We start from the raw sequence: 24,068 nt of genomic DNA on the forward strand, positions 1-24,068 counted from the left end.
GTTTCCAGACTCCTAAAGACTTGAAGCTAAACAAGTTGTCTCTGTCAGTCAGGTTGGGAGAATTTGGGAAGATAGGAAAGCAGAGAGAATACTCTAATACTCCTAGGGGGAGCCAATAGCCTGCTCTTAAACTATGAACCCACTGCACAAGAAATTTCTTTGATTTTCAAAATCTGTAAGGATTTCTGCCATTAAGAATATTCCAGATTGGGGGCACCTGGGTGGCTCAGTCGGTTAAGCGTCCGACTTCAGCTCAGGTCATGATCTCACAGTCTGTGAATTCGAGCCCCGTGTCGGGCTCTGTGCTGACAGCTCAGAGCCTGGAGCCTGTTTCGGATTCTGTCTTCTTCTCTCTCTGTCCCGCTCTTTGCACTCTTTCTCTCTCTCTCTCTCCCTCTCTCTCTCTCTCTCTCTCAAAAATAAATAATAAACATTAAAAAAAAGAATATTCCAGATTGGTAAGAGGACGTAAAACACTCAGTATTTGCAGATGACCAGATACTAAATACAGAAAACCTCAAAGACTTTGGGAAAAACAAATACTACAATAGGTAAGTGAATTCAGTGAAGTTGCAGAATACAAAATCAATGTAAAGAAATCTGTTGCATTCTCATACACTAATAATGAAGCAGAAGAAATGGAAATTAAGAAAACAGTCCCATTTACAATTGCACCAAAAACAATCAAATATATAGGAATAAACCAAGGAGGTGACTCTGAAAAGTGTAAAGCACTGATAAAAGAAATTCAAGGCAATGCAAAGCTATGGAAAGACATTCAATGCTCATGGATTGGAAGAACTAATATCATTAAAATATCTATACTACCCAAAGTAACCTACACATTTATTGCAATCCCTATCAAAATACCAACAGCATTTTTCACAGAACTAGAACAAAAAAATCCTAAAATTTGTACGGAACCACAAAAGGCCTTGAATAGCCAATGCAAACTTGTGGCAGGTGTCACAATTCCAGACGCCACATTATATTACAAAGTGGTAGTAATTAAAACATGGAACTGGCATAAAAATAGACACATAGATCAATGGAATAGAATAGAAAACCCAGAAATAAACCCACAATGATATGGTAAATTAATCTTTCAGAAAAGAGAAATGGATATCCAGTAGAAAAAGGACAGGCTCTTCAAATGGTATTGGGAAAACTGGACTGTTTTCTTCCACAATACATAAAAATAAACTCAAAGTGGATTAAAGACCTGAATGTGAGACATGAAACCATAAAAATCCTGTAAGAGTGCACAGGCAGTAATTTCTCTGACATCAGCCATAGCAACATTTTTCTAGATATGTCTCCTGAGGCAAGGTAAAAAAAAAAAAAGCAAAAGTAAACTATTGGGACATCAAAATAAAAAGTTTATGCACAGTGACAGAAACAGTCAACAAAACTAGAAGGCACCTGCTGAATGAGAGAAGATATTTGTAAATGACATATCTCATAAAGGGTTAATATCCAAACTATATAAAGAACTTACATAATTCAATACCCAAAAAACAAATAATTCAATTTTTAATATGGGCAGAAGACACAGACATTTCTCCACAGAATACATACAGATGGCCAACAGACATGAAAAGATGCTCAACATCATTCATAATCAGGGAAATGCAAGTCAAAACTATAGTAACATATCACCTGTCAGAATGGCTAAAAGCAAAAACCCAAGAAACAACAAATGTTGGCGAGTATATGGAGAAAAAGGAACCTTGCACTGTTGGTGGGAATGCAAACTGATGCAGCCACTGTGGAAAACATGGAGGTTTCTCAAAAAATTAAAAACAGAACATACCCAATGATCCAGTAACCACACTACTGGGTATTTACCCCAAAGATACAAAAACAGTAATTCAAAGGGATACATGCACCCTTGTGTTTATTGCAGCACTATTTACAATAGCCAAACTGTGGAAGCGGCCCAACTGTCCATTGATGAATGAACAAAGAAGGGGTGGTATATATACAGTGGAATATTATGCAGCCATAAAAAGGATTAAATCTTGTATTTGTAACAACATGGATAGAGCTAGAGAGTATAATGCTAAGTGAAATAAGTCAGAGAAAGACAAATGCCATATGATTGTATTCTTGGAATGAGTGAAAAGACTTGAGAAAAGACTAAACAAAAAAAGGAATCAGAACAGAGACCTCAAGAAGACAAAGGATGGAAGACAAAGACAAAGACAAAGAAGAAGCAATGAAGAGAGATGAACTTTGATGTATGTGTACTTAATGGATAATATTAGACTGTCTGAAAATGTGAAGTATGAGTGCTAAATAAGGTTTTTGGAAACAGACAAGACAAAGTACAAGTAAAACTCAAATAAGTACTAAATCATACCAGCAAAAATCTAAGAGCTATAGTTTACAGAGAGTGGGTGCAACTTAAGAGTAACTAAGTATTCGAAAGATCTCATCCTATTAGACTAGAAGCACTAGAAAATTATGGCATGGTACTGGAGGAGACCATAGTCTCATTAGGAGAAATAGATCTTATCTTGCTTACACATCATATGTGTTTTACTAAGAGCAGAGAAAGATGATAATGTTTAATGACATTTTTTTTAGAAAAGGAAAAGCAGAGTCATATTTTCAAAGCAGAAAAATGTAGTGAATAGCAATTTTATTGAACCAACGAAAATGAAAAAAATATTGTCAATTAAATTATCAGTCATTACACAATTAAATTATCAGTCATAAATCCAGAATGGGCTGGATTTATCAACTGAGATATTGGCTTAAAAAACAAAAGATGGGGGCGCCTGGGTGGCTCAGTCGGTTAAACGTCTGACTTCAGCTCAGGTCATGATCTCGCGGTCCGTGAGTTCGAGCCCCGCGTCAGGCTCTGTGCTGACAGCTCAGAGCCTGGAGCCTGTTTCAGATTCTGTGTCTCCCTCTCTCTCTGACCCTCCCCCATTCATGCTCTGTCTCTCTCTGTCTCAAAAAGAAACATAAAAAAAAATGTTTTTAAAAAAAACAAAAGATGGCTAAATGCTCTTTACAAAAAAAAGAAGAGAAAGGAGTATGAAAAACCCTTTACAATGAAAGCAAACTCATGGAAATCAAGATTGTCAGCATCAGGTATTACTAATGCTAAATGCAGTATATAGAATAAAGAACTTTCTATTACAATAAAAGGCAAAAATCAATGAAAATATAAAAAGCATAAACTTGGACACACCAGACTACATGGCCACTAAATCCATAAATCAAAGCCTATTAAATTCAAGAAGCAGATCCAATATAGATGTATATAAAATGAGTAAGGACATAGATACATTAAAAATACAATAAATAAACATGTAATTATGGAATAGAGAAGAAGGTCCTGCCTGTATTAAATGTAAGCATGACACAAAACATAGAAACAGACCATTCATTATACTAGTTGCTGTATGGATTGGGTGTGGATACAGATACAGGTCAGAGTCCTTATCCTCAAAGCACTTATAATCTAGTTGAAAAAAAGAGATGAATTGAACAAATACATTTTGGCCTGATAGATGAACTGATTTAAAGAAAAAAAAGCACAAAATACTAAGAGAACATAGAGAGAGAGGAATTGGTATTTAAGAGGAGGTGGGGCATCAAAAAAGTAGGGGTATGTTGGCTTCTAAAATGAACCCTTAGAAGTAGATTATGAATAAGTCAGTTGACAAAAAGAGTGAAAAGACATTGCATTCAGAGAGTGCTCTGAATATAGGCTATCCAGAGGAGAGAGAAATTGGAATCCATGAAATGCAGACATAACCTAAGTCTATTATTAGGATGGAGTAGGATTGGAGGTGCTAAAATGGTAGACAGAGGACTTAGCATGATAGATACACTTACCACATGTATAACCTTGAAAATTTTAAATAGTGAATTGACATGATAAGATTTACAAGTATGGAGGAAAGACTAGAGCCAAGAAGGCAGTCATCCATGTAAGAAATGATGAGACCTGAACCTGAGAGAGAGAGCAAAGTGTACAGATACAAATGATAGGAAGGGGGTAAAATTCATAGGAATGCTGACTTAAACATGAAAGTATGACAAGGAGCCCTGGATAAATTCCGATTTCTGGGTTGAGCAGTGCATGGATTGTGATGCTGTTCCCAGAGGTAAGTAATAATAGAGTTGTATGTTAGAGGTAAGTAAGGTGATGACTTCAGATTTGGATATGCGTTGCATATATGTTTTGTTAGGATAACCATGTGGCAATGACAGATATAATATTGTGCTCAGGAGCAAAGCCTGGGCTAGAGATACAGATGGAGCAGCCATTAGTGTGTTGACAGTAAAGTCAGGAGAGTAGGTGAGATCATCCAGACATGGTGTTTATGTAGTGGAAAGGGAGGATCATTGAGGACCTTTGAAATCCATACATTTAAGTGCTAGAAAAATAAAAGGAGTCCAAATAATTGTTGACCTTTGCCAAAGCAATTTTGTTAGAAGGAGCAGGCAGAACAAAATTGCAGTGATTTAAAGAGAGAATTGGAAGTAAAAAATTCTTTACATTAAATCTCAGGAAATAGATGGAAATTAATACTGAAAGTGAAGTTATTAGTAGCACAAATTGTTATCATGTAGACCAGTTATTATAAAGTTTTATAACTTCCCTAAAGAGTTCTTACGATTGTTCATAAGAGTTTATAAAATTGAATAATTCATTTAGATTTTGTTAATCAGTAACAGGCAGGAAACTACAGATGTTACAAATTTCTGTAGATGTAAAACAACTGGAAGAATTGTTCTCTCCCCTCTCAAAATTGTCATGCAACATTACTGATGGTATCAATAACTTTCATAACTGTTTAGAAGCTAAGTAATAAACCTTCTAGATAATCTAGACCCTATTACAGGAGTTTGCTGTTACTTTTGATAAATTAAGCTTTTCTTAGAAGAAACCAGTGCCACATTTTAAACACATTTTTTAGTAGTAATCTGAAACTTCTTAGTAAGCAAACTATGCTGGCCCAGTACTTTTCTTATCTAGGAGGAAGTAGGCATCTCTAAGAAGCAATTTATGTCCATGTGAATTGGCCAAAAATTATAATCTCTGCTGGTTCAAGATTCTAAGAGATATTGATATTTCAAAGAACCTTAATTTTCAGTGCAATTTCAGAACAAATTTTAGTACAAAATCGGAAAATTCACTTACAGTTTTCAATAATGAGGTTCAAGCAAATGCGACTCAACACTTTCATGTCACCTTCTCTGGATATTCTGCCAGAGTGTCACTTCCTTCAGATTATATTTTAGCCAACTTTATTTAGTTTTCCAATTTTGCCATATTGTAGAATGAGAAAAAGAGAACTTTAGATTTCTCTTTATCAGGATAGATTGCAAAAAGCAATTTTCAGGAGATGGGGGGGCAAGAAACACAAAAATCTTAGTTCAGTCACACACTAACAGTGATCTTTCAGCAAAAGCTACTTATTTCTAAACCTGTGTTTTCTCATCTCTAAAGTGAGAATAATTTCTGTTTAATAAAGTTGTTGTGAACAGTGAATGAGATAACTGCTTAGCCATACATAATGATTTTGTTTCTCTAATAGACAGTTAATGCTGAGGTTACAAAATTTTGATGATTCTGTGTTCTAAATTGGTGTTTACACGTAAGTTGTTTTTTATTGGGGTTGAACTATATGAACTAAATTTTTGTAAATTAGAAATTATTCTGCCTGTGGATTTTAAAAATTCTCTGTAGTTATGGCTTATCATGAATTCACAAATTGAAATAATAATTTTAACGTTTATTTTTGAGACAGAGGGAGACAGAGCATGAAGGGGGAGGGTCAGAGAGAGAGGGAGACACAGAATCTGAAACAGGCTCCAGGCTCTGAGTTGTCAGTACAGAGCCCAACGCGGGGCTTGAACTCACCAGCCATGAGATCATGACCTGAGCGGAAGTCAGACACCCAACCGACTGAGCCACCCAGGTGCCCCTTGAAATAATAATTTTAAATAATGCTGTATATATTCCATTAGATCTTGTATCCTGCAACCTTGCTAATTCATTTATTAGTTCTAGTGCTTTTTTGGTAGATCCCATAGGGTTCTCAGACTGCTGTCTGTGAATAAAGACAATTTTACTTGTTTTTCTACCTGGATGCCTGTTTTTTTCTTGTTGTGTTGCATTGGCTAGAGCTTGGAATACAGTGTTGAATAGAAGTGATGGGAACAAACATCTGTCTTGTTTCTGATCTTAGGAGGAAAGCATTCATTCTTTCACCATTAAGTATGGTGTTAGCTGTAAAGTTTTCCAGTTGAGGAAGTTCTCTTCTACTCTTAACATTGCTAAGAATTTTATTAGATGTTGGATTTTGTGAAGTACTTGTTCCGCATTTGTTGAGATAATGGTGGTTTTTCTTTTTTTGGTCAGATGTTAAACTAATCTTGCATTCCCAGGATAACTGTACTTGGTTATGATGTATTATCCTTTTTATGTATTTTTGGATTCTGTTTGCCAAAATTCATTGAGGACTTTTGCATCTATGTTCAGTGAAGATTATTGATCTATATAGTTTTCTTTCCTTGCAGTGTCTCTCTCTGGTTCCTGCTAGTAGAGTAAGTCTTGCTAATAGAATGAATTGGGAAGTATTCTTTCCTTTTCAGTTTGCTGGAAGAGTCTGAGTAGAATTGGTGTTACTTTTTTCATTAACTGTTTGGTGAAATTTACCAGTGAAGCCATCTGGACCTGCTCTTTTCTTTGTGTGTGGGGGGCGGGGAGGGGGCAATGGGTTATTTACTAATTTAATTTTTTATAAATATAAGACTATTTAGGTTCTTTTTAGTGTGTTTTGGTAGCTTGAATCTGTTGAGAAATTTGTCCATTTCATCTAAGTTGTCTTACTAGAAGAAATTTGTTCATAATATTCCATTATACTTTTAAAATGGGGAGAATCTGTATTGATGTCACCTCTCTTATTCATGATACTGGTAATTTGTGTCTTCTTTTTATCTTGATAAATTTGGTTTTGTTTGTCAATTTTATTGATTTTTGCCTCTTAATGGGGATCTGAATAAGGTGAAAAAGTATGCAATATGAAGTTCTAGGAAAAGGCAGAGGGAACAGCACTTGCATGGTCCCTGGAAGGGGAAGAAGTGGGCATTTCCAAAGAGAATAAACTCTAAGGGGCCAAGACGGAAGCATGGAGAGTAATTATGAGGCTATTGCAATAACACAGGTCAGAGAAAGATGATGATGGCTTAGACTGCTTACAGTAGCTAACAAGATGGTGAGAAGTGGCTAGATTCAGAATATTAATTATGAAGGTGGAGCCAGAAGGACCAGCTGATGACTTGTATATGGAGTGATGGAGAAGAGTCATGAATGATGCTTAGTCTTAGTTATATAGTTATGGTAGTTTTGTGAAATAGGGAAGACTGGAAGCAGATTTGGACTGTTAATAGAGAAGGTGGGGTGGAGGAGAGGCATCAAGAGATTTAATTTAGACTTAGTGGAGAATTTGAATTAGTCGACTCAAATAATTTCGTTCTATTGTGTATGTTTTCATTATTTAAGTTATCCAGGCAATTCCCTCTTTACTTTGTAAACATTACCTGTCTAATGAAGCCAGTGTATAGGAGATATTCAAGATAGAAGAGGCAATGCTTGGCAGCTACCTTAGCATACAGTTTCCAATAAAACATTGAAATTGTAATATCCTAGGAAATAGAATAAAGAGAGAAATGTGTGAATCTTTTTGTGCTGAAGACATTAGTATGAAGTGACCAGATTCAGGATATACCTTATGTTAACAAGCCTTATAGAGAAATATTGTTTATAGGTGGTGTACGTAATGTGAATAACCAAGATGAACTTCCTGGAAATCAAAACAGATTTCTGAAATTATTTACTTTGTTGTTCTTTTGTGAAGTTCTTTATATATAAATCAGATATTTGAGCCAATTCAGGAAGATTGAGCCCAGAATCCCAGACCACCTTCAAAACTGACCATGATACAGTTCAGCCCAAGTAGAACTGATAGAATCTTTCTGGTAGCCTTTGTAATAGAACAAGAAGCTGACTAACGTCCAGGAGGAGAGGGATTGAATCTCTATTTTGAGAAAGGATACACGAGAGGGAAACCACTGTGCTCTCCCAGAAAATAGTCTGAGAGTCTGGCTAAACTATTAAACTAATCTCTTTCTTAACTAGAGTAAGCCTCCAAGTCAGGGTAAAATTCTTTCAGGCTTATACTAAAATAGAATCATAACAGACTACATTAAGAAATAAGATAAACTTTTAAACTTATATTTTTATTAAATGTAATAAATAAAATATAATAAGCATTTAATAAGTATGAGCTATCCTGAGAGGACAGGGACCTTTTTTGGGTCTTTCATCACTGTATTCCCAGCATAAGCATAGTACTCTGATACTCTCCTACATGAATATGTAAATTATTGAAACCTCATATTAGAAAGTATGGCTTTTTGTGTGATTTTTTTTTTTAACACGTGTCTTCACTAGAGGGTGCTGTGTAAGCATTCAGTACTTTTAAGTGTCTTCTTCCTTCACATTTATTTGCTGGGAGATTGGATTTTTAAATCACCTGATTTTTTAAAAGCTTTCATTTCCTTTTCTTTGATTTCAAAACAATACATTGGTATTGTGTATGGTAAAATTAATGAAATTGAGTAGCTGTTAATGTTGGCATTAACACAGATGTTTCTTTTCTTCCTCCTTGTTAGGAGACTTATGACTCCAATCATGTATGCTGCGCGAGATGGTCACCCTCAAGTTGTTGCTCTCCTTGTTGCCCATGGAGCAGAAGTTAATACCCAGGATGAGAATGGTTATACCGTGAGAGTTGATTGTACAATGTCCCCTTTTCTAAGACATTGGTATCTTATCAGTGGTGCACAAAAAAGTTTTTAAGAAGTAAAAATTACAGAGGGGCTGGGATACAATTGCTGTTTGGTGAAGAAAAGCAACAGCTGAAACAAAAAAGGAATTATCTGATTCTCCTTGTCCTCACCCTTGGCACAAGAAGCTGTAACACACGGCAAAGCCTGGGTTAGAACCCAGAATACACATAGAATTCTATTTTATAGAAAACAGTTCAGTGATTGGCAAATAAATTATTTTATTCTATAAAGCACTTGACTGGGTAAAATATTATATGATTTGTAAAATCTGTGAGCACTGGCAGTCTGCTTTGCAGTTACAACTTTGGAAATATGTTTACTTTAGATTGTAAAATGAAGAGATTGCACTATTCTGTTCATTAACTATGCTCACTGTTTTATTGTGCCATAAATACTGTTGAAAAGTTTTCCTTTCTGTCTCATATACACTCCCTCTCTTTAAACAATCTTCTTTTTCCCCCACTTACAGGCTTTAACATGGGCAGCACGTCAGGGTCATAAAAATGTAGTTTTGAAGTTGCTTGAACTTGGAGCTAATAAAATGTTACAAACCAAAGATGGAAAGACACCGAGTGAGATTGCTAAAAGAAATAAACATCTAGAGGTATCCTATATATTAATTTTTCTGTGGCATGTTATGTTATTATTTCTAGAACTTTTGTATTATTTTCTTAGAACTCACAACTGTCAAAATACCGTATCTGGCTATTATTAAATGTTTACATATGTAATTCTCCTCTGGCCAGGTAATGTAAACTTTATTTTCCTAGAGTATTCACGTTTGCTAAATAAGAGGTATATATAATGTGGTAATTTAAAAGCTATAGAAATAAATAATAAAATCTTATTCTGGTCCTAGAAATAAAATTGTAGTAGACTAACATTTCAGACTAGTCCAGATTTTTAGAAATTAATTAGTGTATTGAGAAAGCTAATAAAATGCCAAAATTTGAACATGTAATTATTGAACATGTAATTTTAATTAGTACATATTAGACATTTTAAAAAATAAGTAAGTTAAATTTACTCCAAAAGTGTGACAAGGTATTTAATAAAGAGATAACATAGTTGAGTAGATGATCTACTGTCATTCACATATTAAAGTCAGTAATAAATATTTGCCATACGTTAAATCACTTTATTGATAGGAAGTTTTAGTCTGAATATTAAAACTTTGGATCAAAGGGCTATAATTTCTAAGCAAGGGTGAATACAGTACAAGTGTAAAACTAAGTTATATAGTTCAAGAGCTTCCAGACCTGAGTTTCTGAATTTGAAAGCATGTAACATTCCAGAGGTTCTATCATATAATCAGACCATGCCACTTTCACTGCATGGAAAATAACTTTCTTTATTTTTTAAGCAATCTGATAAACATGCCTATCATCTTCTAACTCAAGTCTACATTTACGGAAGTATTCTAGAATAATTGCTAACCACTAAAGCCCTGTGAAACTTCAAAAGAAATTTATGTGCTTCTTCTAAGCTTTGAAAATTTGAAAATTTTTAATTGGTTTACTGCATTATTAAATTTAGGGTAGATGACACTGAATTTGACATATTAAGAAATTTATGAATGTCAAAGATTATTTTGAGCCATAAATTGTTTCTTAAAGTGAGATTTGATTTTGTGTTCTGGTTGATTATGTAGCATAACCCTGACTTACTAAAAAGTTAGATTTTAAGTATAAGTGATAATATATATAATGTTAAGTATATTTGAATGGCTTATTAACTTTTTGCAGATCTTCAATTTTCTTTCTTTAACTTTAAATCCATTGGAGGGAAAGCTCCAACAGCTAACTAAAGAAGAGACTATTTGTAAACTATTAACAACAAATTCTGATAAAGAAAAAGATCACATATTTAGGTAACAAAGCATGTTTTTGTTCAACAAAATACCTATAAATGAGTAAAAAATATATTTTATTACTTTCAGTAAATGTGATGACATTTAAAATAGGATATTTTACACGATTACAATCAATTTTTAAATATCACTGAGAAATTTCTAGATTTTAAATGCTTTTTTCTACAGAATTTTAGAAAAATTTTGTATATGTGTACTACTAACAGTAATGAGAATAATTTCTAACTTTAAAATATCAACAAAATTTATTTCTAAAAGTGTCTAAGATTATATTTTTGTTAGTGTTCAAACTAGACTGCATCTTGCTTTCTAATTCTTTTTAGCAGATTTCTGATTTTATAAGCTAAAATTAAAAATACACTTTTTTATGAACACAGTTCAGTACATGGCCACAAAATTTTTCTGTGCTTACCTACATTAAAATTATTAAATCTTTACTTCCTACAATTAAAGAGATTTTCATGTATAGAAACCCCACAAGGAATATACATATTGGCAACTAATTTCATTCTTAGGAAAGATGAGCTACATTTTACTGTCGTCATTTTCTCTGTTAACTTATATCTTCACTCAAGAAACCTTCCTTATTCCACTGATATAACATAGGTCTAGTGTGTAAATTTGCAACTACATTACATATAGATACATTCTTACTCATTCTCATTCTGTATCTATATTATAAATATATATTGATTGTGCATTTATAGTCCGTTCTGAAATTGACGTTGCTATAAATGTGTCTAGTTCATATACAGCATTTGGAGACCTGGAAATATTTTTACATGGTCTTGGGCTTGAACATATGACAGATTTATTAAAGGTAAGATTTTGTATAAGCTACAGAGAATTATAGATGTATGTTTATTTGTTGGTTAACTAAATATTAATGCTTAAGCATGCTTAAATGAAAATGCCAAACACACTTTTCTCCATAATTTATACTAGATCCCATTTTAAGGCTACAAGCATTTGAAAAATTTATTATTCTAGAAATTTAAATAAATTTGAATTTGGCTGGAATAAACAGCTTTTATTCACTGCCTGAAACTTCATAGAACTCCTCCTTGTACATCTAAGCCTTTAGATTGTTTTTTTTTTTTTAATGTTTATTTATTTTTAAGAGAGAGAGCATGAGAAGAGGAGGGGCAGAAAGAGAGGGAGACACAGAATCCCAAGCAGGTTCCAGGCTCTGAGCTGTCAGCACAGAGCCCAACGTGGGGCTCAAACTCACAGTGAGATCATGACCTGAGCTGATCAGACGCTTAACCAACTAAGCCACCCAGGCACCACTGCCTGGTGCAAATTGTTTTTAGAGTTGCTTCCTGTATAGAATATTAGAAGCATGATTTTAAGTCAAACAGATCTGGTATCAGATTCTTGCTCTAATGATTGTTTAACTGAAATATGTGACTTAAATCTCTTTTTTCATAGGATGATAATACCTAGTGTAGGATTATCATAGATATTAAATTAGATCATATGCCAAGCACTGTTTTAGGTACTTTAGGATGCATTATGGGGTTTGAGTTATGGTATGTTAGGTATGCATTATAGGGTTTGACAGTTAACCATTTAGCTGAATGAAGCAGTAAAGCACTTTTTAAAATAGGCTCTCCTTAGGAATGGGCACATTCTGTTTAGGTAGTTCAGAATTGTGCTTCATTGTACAATCTTGAAACTTCTTCCTATTTGAGGAATACTGAGTAAAACTGAATGTTATTGATTGTTTAATATGATGCAGTTAGAAATTTAAAATATTCATAAAACATAACTTCTGTCAAATTTTATAGAGCTACCTTCCTTTTTATGTGAGCATATATAAACTGTAATAATTTTCTTTGAATCTGGGAAACCGGTTATGTTTGTACTTTTTTAGGTAATCATTTACACATGTTAATGACACTCATCATCTAGCCAGTAGTACAATTCTATACCTGCATATTCTATCCCCTCCTAGAACTGAAAGTTGACTGACTATAACTGACTAATTTATAAATGACTAATTTATGACACTTGCCTACTTTCCTTTCTAATGTTTTACTTATATTGAAAGGTGGTGTTTTTTTTCTTCTCTACAGGAAAGAGATATAACTTTAAGACATCTTTTGACTATGAGGAAAGATGAGTTTACAAAGGTTAGTATCAGTTTCAAAAACTCCAGACCTTCTTTCATATTTTAAGAATTGTGGATGTTTTTATTTTCTATTTTAAAAATTCTGGGGCTACAGACCGTAAATGATCTTTTACTAGTTTCTTTGATTACATATGATTATGGATAACCATATCTAAAATCTTCTGGTACAGTATTAAGTTGCTTTAAGAACATTGAAGGACTTAGAGTTGTTTTTCTTTCTTCAGATTAATCATGAGAGCTCAACTAAAACTGGTTCTTCATTTGTAAATCTGAAATAGTTTTGTAAAAGAGGTTACTTAGAAATAAGAGGTGGCTTTTTGTATATGTAAGTATGAATATGTGTCATCGAAATTCTGCCTTTTGCTGGGTTCTCAAAAGATCAAGACCTATTATTTTGCCGTCTAACATTACTAAGTAACAATTTGAAAATAGCTTTGAAAATAACAATTGAAAATATTAGAGATATTTAATACTAATAAATAGCATACTAAAAGGTAATGATTTTCCTCCACACACACATTGGAAACTTGAAATCTTCAGTATTGTTGAAAGTCAAAATAAACATACTACTTAGCTAAACCCAAAAGAGAAAATTTAGTTAACACCAATGGTAGAATGAAGACAAAAGACATAATCATTCTTTAATCACTGGTAATATTTTAAATAATACTTTGAAGGAAAATTGTTTTACTGTGGTGGTTTTGGAAAGATTATTTTAATATCTGATCATTTGTTTTTAGAGTTTTGCAAAAAAAATTGACTATAGTCACTGTATATCTAAATAAAAATCTAAATGATGTAACCTTGTCAGTCACAGTTATAAGCAAACCATCTATTTTTCAGTATGTTTCTTATTTTTCTAATATGTATGTTTTTTCAAGATATAAATTAATCAAGGAGAAAACTTTTTCAGTAATTTTGGATATTAAATTACTCAAGTATGACTGTCTTGTTGCACCTTAAAATTATTTCTACTTAGAATGGAATTACCAATAGAGATCAGCAGAAAATTCTGGCTGCTCTTAAAGAACTCGAGGTAGAAGAGATAAAATTTGGAGAACTACCTGAAGTGGCAAAGTTGGAAATCAGGTAAACTTAACATTAATATTGTTTAGAATGAGCTGTTCTTAAAAAAAGAACTAAAAAGTTTAATTTTGATAGTTTCTGGGTCTTTTTACTTGATACTATCATTTTACCAAGGAAATGGATAGTTCATTTTATCATCTATTGTGTTCTGAAATGGGAAGTCATTTATAAAGTCAATTTTTATAAAGTCATTTTACCAAGAAGCAAAACAATGTATCTTCTTAACTCAGCTAGAAACATTCTTTTATTTTTTCATTGCATCTTGTTAAATGAACTATATGAGATGCCATGCTTCTCATAGTATAGCTCTTACTCTCTTTGAGTCATTTTGTGTGTCAAGTTGAAAATTCAAAGTAGTAATTTTTTCACATAGGGCAGTAAGAAAGCATTTCTTAATGTAGCTCAGCCCCCATTTTCAGCCTATTCTTAAGGAATTAAGTTGTCAGTATATAAAGTTTGGTTTCAATATTATAAATTTGTCAAGCACTGATTATTAGTAACATTAGTAATCTAAAATCCATTTTTAAAATAATTGTATTTTATTTTATTAATATTTTCTGGGGCAGTAAATTGTTCAACTTTTTATTTGACATCATTATAGAATCACAGGAAATTGCAAAGAGATGTACAGGGAAGTCCCATACAGTCATTACCCAGTCTCACCCAGTGCTAACATCTTGTATAACTATAGTATAATATTAAAGCCATAAAACTGACATATATGGTACAATGCACATAGTTTATTTGCATTTCACTGGTTATACATGTGCTCATTTGTGTGTACATGTATAGGTCTATTCAGTTTTATTGTATGTGTATCTTTATGTAACCATTGCCACAAACAGTACACTTAACATACCATTACCATAAGGCTCCCTCACACTACTCCTTTATAGCCATACCCATCCCCCCAATCCTTAACAACCAATAATTTGTTATCCATCTTGATAATGATATTCATGAATGTTACTTAAATGGAATCATACAATGTGTATCCTTTGTGATTGGCTTTTTTCACTCATCCTAATTCCCTTGAGGTTCATCCAAGCTGTATCTTATAAAATATACTTACAAGTACAGTACTCTCATCACTAACATAGCCTATCTAAAACTAACATTGCAACTGTAATAAACATGAATTAAAAATGATAGATTTCCACACCATTTTAGAATTTAGAGAGGTTTTACATGGGATAATTTAGATGATCCAGATTTCTTTAAAAAGCTTATTGCAAAATTAACTTATTTCTGTTTCTCTTAATCTGCCTCTTTATAATAAGATGATCTGTATTCAAAATAATGCCTCATTGTTTCCAAATAACATTCTAACTCTTAAATATTTAAACACACTTAAATATTTAAAAGGATTTCAGTTGTGAGGACTTAAAAGCAGCAAACCTTCTTGAATCTCTGTTAATTTTCTTAATTTTTAAATTTATTGTCTCTATGAAAGAATATTCTAAGTTCTACATGACTAGCTTGGAAATTAAAATTTTTAATATAACTTATTTATATGATGGCAGAGTTGCCTTTAAGAATTTACTTTGAGGAATTTAATAGACTTAAAGAATGTGCAGAATCCTGAATGGTTCACTTATTAAAACTGCTGAATTTTTTAAAAAATATAACTGGCAGACATATATTCCAGGAATTTGACCTTGTTATTAAATCACAGACTGTGTTTACAGGCTGTTATGAAAAAGGTTTTACTTCCCATTTGTTCAAAGTCATTCTTTAAAGAAGAAATTAGTCATTAAGTCATAAGAAAACTAACAGCAGGAAAAGTTGAACTGATTGATTATAATCTTCTGGCAATGTGACTTCACCAATCTAGCTACTGATTTATTTTATGATACTTTCCTTCTATGTGTTAAATTTTCTAAGATAGTCTGTTACAAGAACATATATGCACAGTCCTTTTACTTTTTTCTACACTTAATCTTACTATGTTTGCAGAATTAGAGAATGCAGTTTAAAAATAATAACAACTATTCCATTACTACCTTGAGATATTTTGAACAGAAATAGTAAGCATTCATCCATATCTTGACATTTTCAACAGTTTCTGTCCAGACCTTTCCTCTAAGCCCACCTGAGTGCTCCTCAAGTCTGTCAAAAGCATCTCAAAATTATGTCCATTAAGAAAACTATTTCTCCTCCAAAAAGAAAAAGATAAAGAATTTTATGTAAAAATATATTGTTCACATCTATTATTTATTAAACATTCTAAAATTGGAAACTCGAAATATTTAACATTGGGGAATGATTGAATTACATTGCATTAACATATTTTATTCTGTCCTTAAAATTATTTTGAGATTTAATATCATAGAAAAATAATAAGTTTAAGAGACAAATATTAAATGGAGTGTGAAGCATAGTGCCAGTTGTATATATGCATACGAAAAATACTGGTAGAAAATATTCTGGAAGAAAATAGTACCAGTCAGTATCTTTAGGTGATAAGAGTAGTGGTAATTTTAATTTTTCCAGATATTTTATAATCACATAGTTTTGGAGTACCTTTATTTAAGGTGTGAATTCTATCCTAACACTTGACTTCACATTCTTTTTTTCAAATTTTTATTTAATTTCTAGTTAGTTAACATATAGTGTAATAATTGGTTTCAGGAGTAGAATTTAGTGATTCATCACTTACATAAAACACCCAGTGTTCAATACAGTAAGTGCTCTCCTTAATAGCCATCATCCATTTAGCCCATCCCCTACCCCCCTCCCCTCCATCAACCCTGTTTGTTTTCTGTAGTTAAGAGTCTCTTATGATTTGCTTCCCTCTCTTTTCTTTTTCCCTTCTCCTATGTTAATCTGTTTTGTTTCTTAAATTCCACATGAGTGAATTCATATGGTACTTTTTTTCTCTGACTTATTTCACTTAGAAAAATACACTGTAGCTCCGTCCATGTTGCTACAAATAGCAAGATCTCATTCTTTTTAAGTTTGAGAGAAACAGCATGAGTGGGGAGAGTCAGAAAGAGAGGGAGAGAGATAATCCCAAGCAGGCTCCAGAAGGTCAACATAGAACCCTACAAGGGGCTCAATCCCACACACCATGAGATCATGATCTGAGCCAAAATCAAGAGTCGGACACTTAACCAACTGAGCCACCCAGACCACCCCAAGATTTCATTCTTTTTGGTGGCTGAGTAATAATTCCATTACATATATACACCGCATCTTCTTTATCCATTCATTAGTCAATGTACATTTGGGCTCTTTCCTTATTTTGACTTCACATTTTAAAAACAGCCTGTTGTTTTAGTCAGCTTACACTATGTTATGCTTCAGTAACAAATAACTTCTAAATCTAAACAACTTATAACAAAATTTATTTCTTGAGTACCCATATTATGGCTGTACCTGCAGTGGATCTCCTTCTTGTTATTACTCTGAAAACAGGCTGGATAAACAGCCCCAACTGGGACATGCTGTTCTTATAGCACAGGGAAAAGAGAAGTATATTGTAACAAGAGGTATATTATACAGCTCTGGGGTAGGCAGTGGGCAGCCAGCCATTCAGGGTATGTAATGAATGCATACTATAGAGTTGTGATATTTACAACTTGCCTGTCGATATTCAGTGGCCCTGAAAATTATACATCACAAGAAAGGTATGTATTTTCCTTATATTCATTCAGACTGATAAATTTGTATTCAAGTATCTATCATCTCTGTGAAACATTACTAATTATCTATTCCCATTATACTACATTCATTATCTCTGAGTTTTGATGTCTCAGCTATAAGCTAATGTTAACATCTACCTTACAGGAGTCGTTGGGAGGAGCTAAAAGAATAATAAATGTGAAATAACCAGTGTAGTACCTTCACATAATAGATACTCAAATATTGACACTTTTATATTCCTTCTTTATATGTCCCTTTGAATAATGATGTTACAATTCCATGTCTGCCTCAAATGCTGAAGCTTGAGATCCTCAAGATTTGAGACTTGTTATACTCAATGTCTATTTCAGTTGTTAATATATATTAGCTATTCTATAAATATTTTTAAAGAATTTAGTAAATATTATGGCTAGACATTAACTATCCCAGTAGAATGAAGTAAATTGCTCATATTAGTGATTCCTATTTGTTTGTTTCCTCTATTTAGTGGTGATGAGTTCCTCAACTTTCTTCTGAAATTAAACAAACAGTGTGGCCATTTAATAACAGCAGTACAGAATATCATTTCTGAGTTGCCTGTAAATTCCCACAAGGTATTCTATAAAAGTTGTTAAGTGAAGAAAAGTATGAATACTGAAGACATTCCAGATAAGTTAATGACAATTCAATAAACAGTTATCTGGTAAAATTGTATCTTTCTTCTACAATGTCACATAAAATCTAAATAGGTCAATTTGTTTAATATTACTTTTACTATATCTTTTATTTTTAATTAATTGAAAAACTCTGTGTTCTAGCTCTCAGGAAAAGGAAAATGAGTCAGACCAAAAATTAAACTGATCTGTGTATTAAACTTAACATTTGTTCTTAAAGGGAATTTAGTTGTTTAAAATACAAAGTGACAGGAGACCCAAGTGAAGGTTGGAACAAAACAATGTGTTGAGTGTTATTAAAAACCATATCAATGTAAGGTTTTTTAATGAAGGAAAATTTAAATAGAGAAAGTGTAAGTGGCCTGTAAAAGCAAACTTTTTTGTAGAGTTTTTCATGTGGTTTGGTTTCAGCTATTTGTTTAAAAAATTTTTAATGCACTTGTTTTCCTCTGATTTTTTATAGAATACTAATCTAGGAGTCCTATCATTCTTAAAATCTTCATGAATTTATTTATTCACCATAAATATTATTACTGCTAAATATTAGTCTCCATAAAGTCATATATACATAATCTTAGTAAATGTATTCAGGAAACTAAGATTTGACTGTTTATATATATAAAATCACGAAGTTCTTTTTGGTATCAGAATTTATTCTGAACAAAAAATGCTTTTCAGTTACATAATTTAAAGAGTGAGAAAACTATCATTTTTGTAGATACAAAGTTGTAAAAAGTTGTTTCCCATTTTTTAAAATGTAACTTTTGAAAATATTCACAGATAGTACTAGAATGGTCTTCTCCCCAGAATTTTACTTCCGTTTGTGAAGAACTGGTTAGTAATGTTGAAGATTTGAGGGAAGAGGTCTGCAAACTAAAAGACTTAATTCAGAAGGTATATATTTAACATTAAAAAGGGGGGAAATGATGTACAGCATAATATGTTAGACGATGAAGCAATTCTGACAAAAGCAACTTGCTTCCCCTAGACAAGTGGGAAAAGAATAGTTTCCAAAGGAAGACATAAAGATAAAAAACAAACTTTGTGGGTCATTATAGAAATGCAGACTAAAAGAATAAGATCTATCCTTTTTCATCTTTTAAATTAGCAAGGAAGAACGTTGGTGATTCACCAAGCTGACACTTTCATGTGAGACTGGTGTCTCAACTCCTTTCAAAAATAGTTTGGCAAGATGTGCCAAGGACCATAAAAATATGTGCATCTTTCAGTAGCTTAATGATTCCAAAAGTGTTATGTACCAGAAGTATCGTGTGCCAGGAGAATGATTTAATAAATTATGGTACAGCCACTTGTTACAATGATACGTAGCCAGTCAGAAAAACAATGAAAATCAAATATTTATGAAGTTACAGATATCATAAAGATATGAAGTTGTATTTGTAGAATTTATTTACATATAAATATGCAGATGAAAACGACAGGTTTATCAGCTCTGTTAATGATACAGGCTTTTAGATGAAATACTCTACTTTCTAGACTCTCTTAAAGAGTGTGGGCCTTTTTGGTTGTTTTTTCTGTACTCATAGAAGTGTACATCTGGATTTAAGGACAGATGATTTTCCCTCCTTTAAGAAAATTGGCTGTAACAAAATCCATGTTGCTAAAATAGGGAACTCTGTTGAAGATAAGTAATAAAAAAAGGAAAACATTTTCATTTGACTAAATAACTCACTTGTGAGTTCTCCAAGCCTATTTAATAAATATACTTGGCATCTGTAAACTTTTTGTGAAATAGCTGAAGTGAATGTTAGATTATGCATTAAATTTGTATAACTTCAACCCATAAGCCGCTTGATATTTTTGTTAATATTTTATCAAGAAAAGTTCTTCTCAAAATCAACTTTATACATGTTCCAAGTAATTTGTCATTCTAGCTATTAACATATGTTCAATTAAAAGGAGTCTTTAAAAAGTGAACAGAAATTGTAAAGCAAGTTTTACAAAATAGTAGGGGAATAAATAAAGATAAAATGGGGCAAATGAGTAATATATCTCAAAATTCTTGTAGGAGATACCTCCCTTCTAGAGAAAGAGGCATCTTAGAAGTTGTATTATCTTTGACATTTATTCATTCACAGGCATGGGGGTGCCTGCTGTATGTCAGACAACCATGCTACACAGCAGTCTTCTAATTATTCTACTTCCACTTTTGTATTCCTTTAATCCACAACCACTCCTCAAACAAACTTTCTCATACAAAAGTCTGATTTTCTACTTTCTGAACTTGTTGATAACATGAGGACTATAGCACTGCTCATCTTCACTACCTTCATCATCTCCAAGAAGTGAAGGAAAATGGTATTGATTTGACTTAGGATAATATCTTTCATGAGGATCCAGGGGAAATTTGGAAGGATTTGTGTAAAGATACTTCCTGCAAAGCATCATCCTTGAATGTTTAGAGTAGGAAACTCTCCCAGGACATCTTTGCCTCAGGATTGGTAATTATTTGGTTTCTCTAAGATGAACTAAAAACATTTGGGGAGGGGGAGGAAGACTGAGATGAAGCTAAAGAGAGAGGACAGGTTTTTCCTAAAAGAATGAAATAAAGAAACACTGCTTTAGGGGTGACTTTGACTCTAAAACATAAACGATTCGATCAGGTACCATAATATTTATTTTAATAACATATACCTATAAGGAGAAATTTTAGCTTTCTTTAGCTAATGGAAAGTCTGTTTTCTGTGGCCTTCTCTACCTTGAATTTATACATTTCTGTATAAGAACCAGCCTCGAAAACACATTTACTGATTTATAATAATTGCAGATACAGTACTTTGGTCAGGAAAGTCTTAATTTTAGAACAAGCTATTGCAGTGGTTTTTCTGGATTAGTCTTCAGTAGTAATCACCATAGTGAGACTTGATTGAGAGAACTGTGAAGGCTTCCAGATTTGGGAGTATGCTATTATCTGATATTTCAGTTTACCAATAATAACTGAAGCAAATTAAAAAACATATGAGTTACCATCAATAAGTGTATGGAGGTAACAAAGAGGGAGGGTAGGAGAGGTCAAGGCTAGACTTTAACACCACATCACTCTCTTTCAAAGCAACACACTGACAGGCTCCTGTCAGAAAGGGTCATTCTAAGTAATTGGTTAATAAAAGGAATGGCTGTCTCAGGATTCAGTAAATGGAGCATCAGTGTCAAAAAGGAATCTGTTACTGAATGAAGCCATTTGGAAGTTAGGCCAAGAATACAGTATTAATGAGATTGGCATTGAAGTCTGTTTTCTGCTGTAAATTTAAAATTAATTTTGCAGGCTTTTTAAATTAAATATTTACACTGTAGATTTTAGAAGTAGTTATTCTTGCTAATGTTGAAACTATTTATGTCACCACTCCAGCCCAGGATGTTTCTAGTATATATCACTCTATAAATGTGCCTGATTCTTTTTATCTTTTGAGGATCTTTTGGCTTTTACTCATTCTCCCTCTTCTGCCCCTCCCCCATCAACTATCTTCTCTCTCTCTATCTCTCTCTCTCTCTCATACACACAATGTACACACACAAGTTGGGGGGCCTTCTGTAGCAACAGAGTTCAGTGTATAAGTGTTTATAAACTTACTGAGCCTGTACTTTAATTGCTGAGAAGCGCTAAAAGATCCACTTAGGTTTTTGTTAGTATTTGTTCCTGCAATTATATTTAAATAAAGGATTAAACTTCTGGCAGTTGCATCAAACCTTTGAGTTTTTGTTAAATTTGATGTTTTGTAGGTATGCTATAAGAATGGTTCACTTTATTCAAGAAATCATTTGATATTTAATGTTGAAGGGAAGAATAACAACTGTCATTGCTTGTAGGTAGAAATAAAGACTTTAACGTTCAAGGAACTTTAGCTCCTGACACAAAAACATGATTTTGAAATGTAATAATCTATGAAAGTATTTATTCTTAATGTGAAACTAATAATTTACTATAATGGGATCCTGGGGAAAAACGACTGTTTTTTGAGACATTTAAGTGTTCACTTTAAATCTTGCATGAGAATCTTGCTTTGGTTGCTTCTACATCAGCTGAATTAATGTGGATATTTTTAAAAATCAAAGATACTTTTATTTTCAGTGTACTTTACATTAACTCTTTTCATTTTCTCCTACTAAATATTAGTTGCAAAATGAGCGAGAAAATGATCCAACTCATATACCATTAATGGAAGAAGTATCTACATGGAACAGTAGAATTTTGAAGAGGACGGCTGTTACAGTGTGTGGATTTGGGTTTCTTCTTTTCATTTGCAAGCTGACTTTCCAGAGAAAATAACCCTAATATTGTGTTTTGAGTAATATCTTATTCAAATTACCTACAAATGTTGCTTTTAACTATTTGTGGCACAGCATAACTACATTCTTTGCTGATACTCCATAGGAGAAATTACAATAGCATAGAACAGAAAGTTTCCTTAGAAAGTGGTTTGTCAGTTTGAGTTAAAAATGTAATTTGTTGTATTTTTATGTTAATTTTGGTCAAGCAGTAAATTATGTGATTCATAAGTTTAGCACTATGATTCTAAATCACATTCAAAATAAAAGTTTTATCTAATATTATTTGACACTTAAAAAACAGTGTGTTCCTGACTCTCTTAACTACAGAGAACAAAATTGATGGTTGTTACCAGAGGGGAGGTGGGTGGGGGATGGGCAAAATAGGGGATGCAGATTAAAGAGTACATTTACCATGATGAAAAAGCTAAAACAAAAAAAGAACAGTGTGTTCCACTGTCACAGTGAATCTTACAGAATGTGTAAAATGTTCATAAATAAGTCCCTTTCTTTTAGTCCTTATTTTTCCCTTCCATTATTATGTAATAAGGAATTTCTTAATTTTTTAGTTCTGTAACATTAGGAAATTAATGACTTTGAAACTATTTCAGCATGCAAAGAATAAAGATAAAATGAAAAATTTTTGAATTATGGATTAAAAACCTAGGGAAAATATCTAAAATGTAAATTTAAAAAAATTTAGGGGTGCCTGTGTGGCTCAGTAGGTTGAGAGTACGACTCTTGATTTCAGCTCAGATCATGATCCCAGGGTCCTCAGACTGAGCCCCACATAAGATTCTTTCTCCCTCTCCCTCTGGCCCTCTCCCCTGCTCGTGCACTCTCTCTCTAAAAAAAATTAATTAAAAAAATAAAAAATTTTAGACAATAGTGTGGAAAGTACACAGTACATTAAAATTTTTTATGTAATGTACCTATGGGAACTATGACAGGTACTATGTGTAACATTCTTGAAGATGTTATGACAGTGAGTGGCATGTGGCATATGATGTCTATCAATCTAAAAAGCAATACATGATTATGTGTGGTTTTTTTCCCAAACCAAATGATGATACTCAAATTTTAAAAGTGAAGGTGAAAAAGGGCAGGCCTGATTTCACAGGGAACGTGGCAGTTAAATATTGCTTGACTTAGTGGATCTACAACAACAGATGCAGTGGATCTACAAAAAAATTGTAGAAAAGAATATAATTAGTGGTAATTTCTGCTCTTTGTTACACAAGAGCAGCAAGACTCCAATAATTCCTTTTCTGAGAATACACTCAACCATATATCACTGGAAGGAACGTATCTGACATTTTTACCGAAGTGCCATAGCAAGACATTTTTTTTCTGATATCCCTCAACTTAAGTGGGTTCAAGACCAGAATAGGGGTAGGAGAAGAGGTCCTTCTAACACAGATCATGTTTCACTCCTAGCACGTTTCTTTTTTTTTTAATATGAAATTTATTGTCAAATTGGTTTCCATACAACACCCAGTGCTCATCCCAACAG

At 32.9% G+C, this 24,068-nt stretch overlaps 1 protein-coding gene across 1 annotated transcript in view; it reads left to right on the forward strand.

The window, feature by feature from the left end:
* The window catches only part of ASZ1 (ankyrin repeat, SAM and basic leucine zipper domain containing 1), a 51,200-nt gene extending 28,124 nt beyond the window's left edge, over window positions 1-23,076 (forward strand). Inside the window, exons 5-13 of the mRNA XM_015067294.3 lie at window positions 8,704-8,815; window positions 9,350-9,484; window positions 10,626-10,750; window positions 11,495-11,570; window positions 12,829-12,885; window positions 13,864-13,973; window positions 18,103-18,208; window positions 19,049-19,162; window positions 22,404-23,076. Coding sequence (XP_014922780.2) covers window positions 8,704-8,815; window positions 9,350-9,484; window positions 10,626-10,750; window positions 11,495-11,570; window positions 12,829-12,885; window positions 13,864-13,973; window positions 18,103-18,208; window positions 19,049-19,162; window positions 22,404-22,556 — 988 coding nt within the window. The 3' untranslated portion in view covers window positions 22,557-23,076. The remainder of the gene's footprint in view (window positions 1-8,703; window positions 8,816-9,349; window positions 9,485-10,625; window positions 10,751-11,494; window positions 11,571-12,828; window positions 12,886-13,863; window positions 13,974-18,102; window positions 18,209-19,048; window positions 19,163-22,403) is intronic.
* Window positions 23,077-24,068: the final 992 nt, after the last annotated feature.

Source organism: Acinonyx jubatus, chromosome A2 (genome assembly GCF_027475565.1).
Source record: "Acinonyx jubatus isolate Ajub_Pintada_27869175 chromosome A2, VMU_Ajub_asm_v1.0, whole genome shotgun sequence".
Lineage (NCBI taxonomy): Eukaryota > Metazoa > Chordata > Mammalia > Carnivora > Felidae > Acinonyx > Acinonyx jubatus.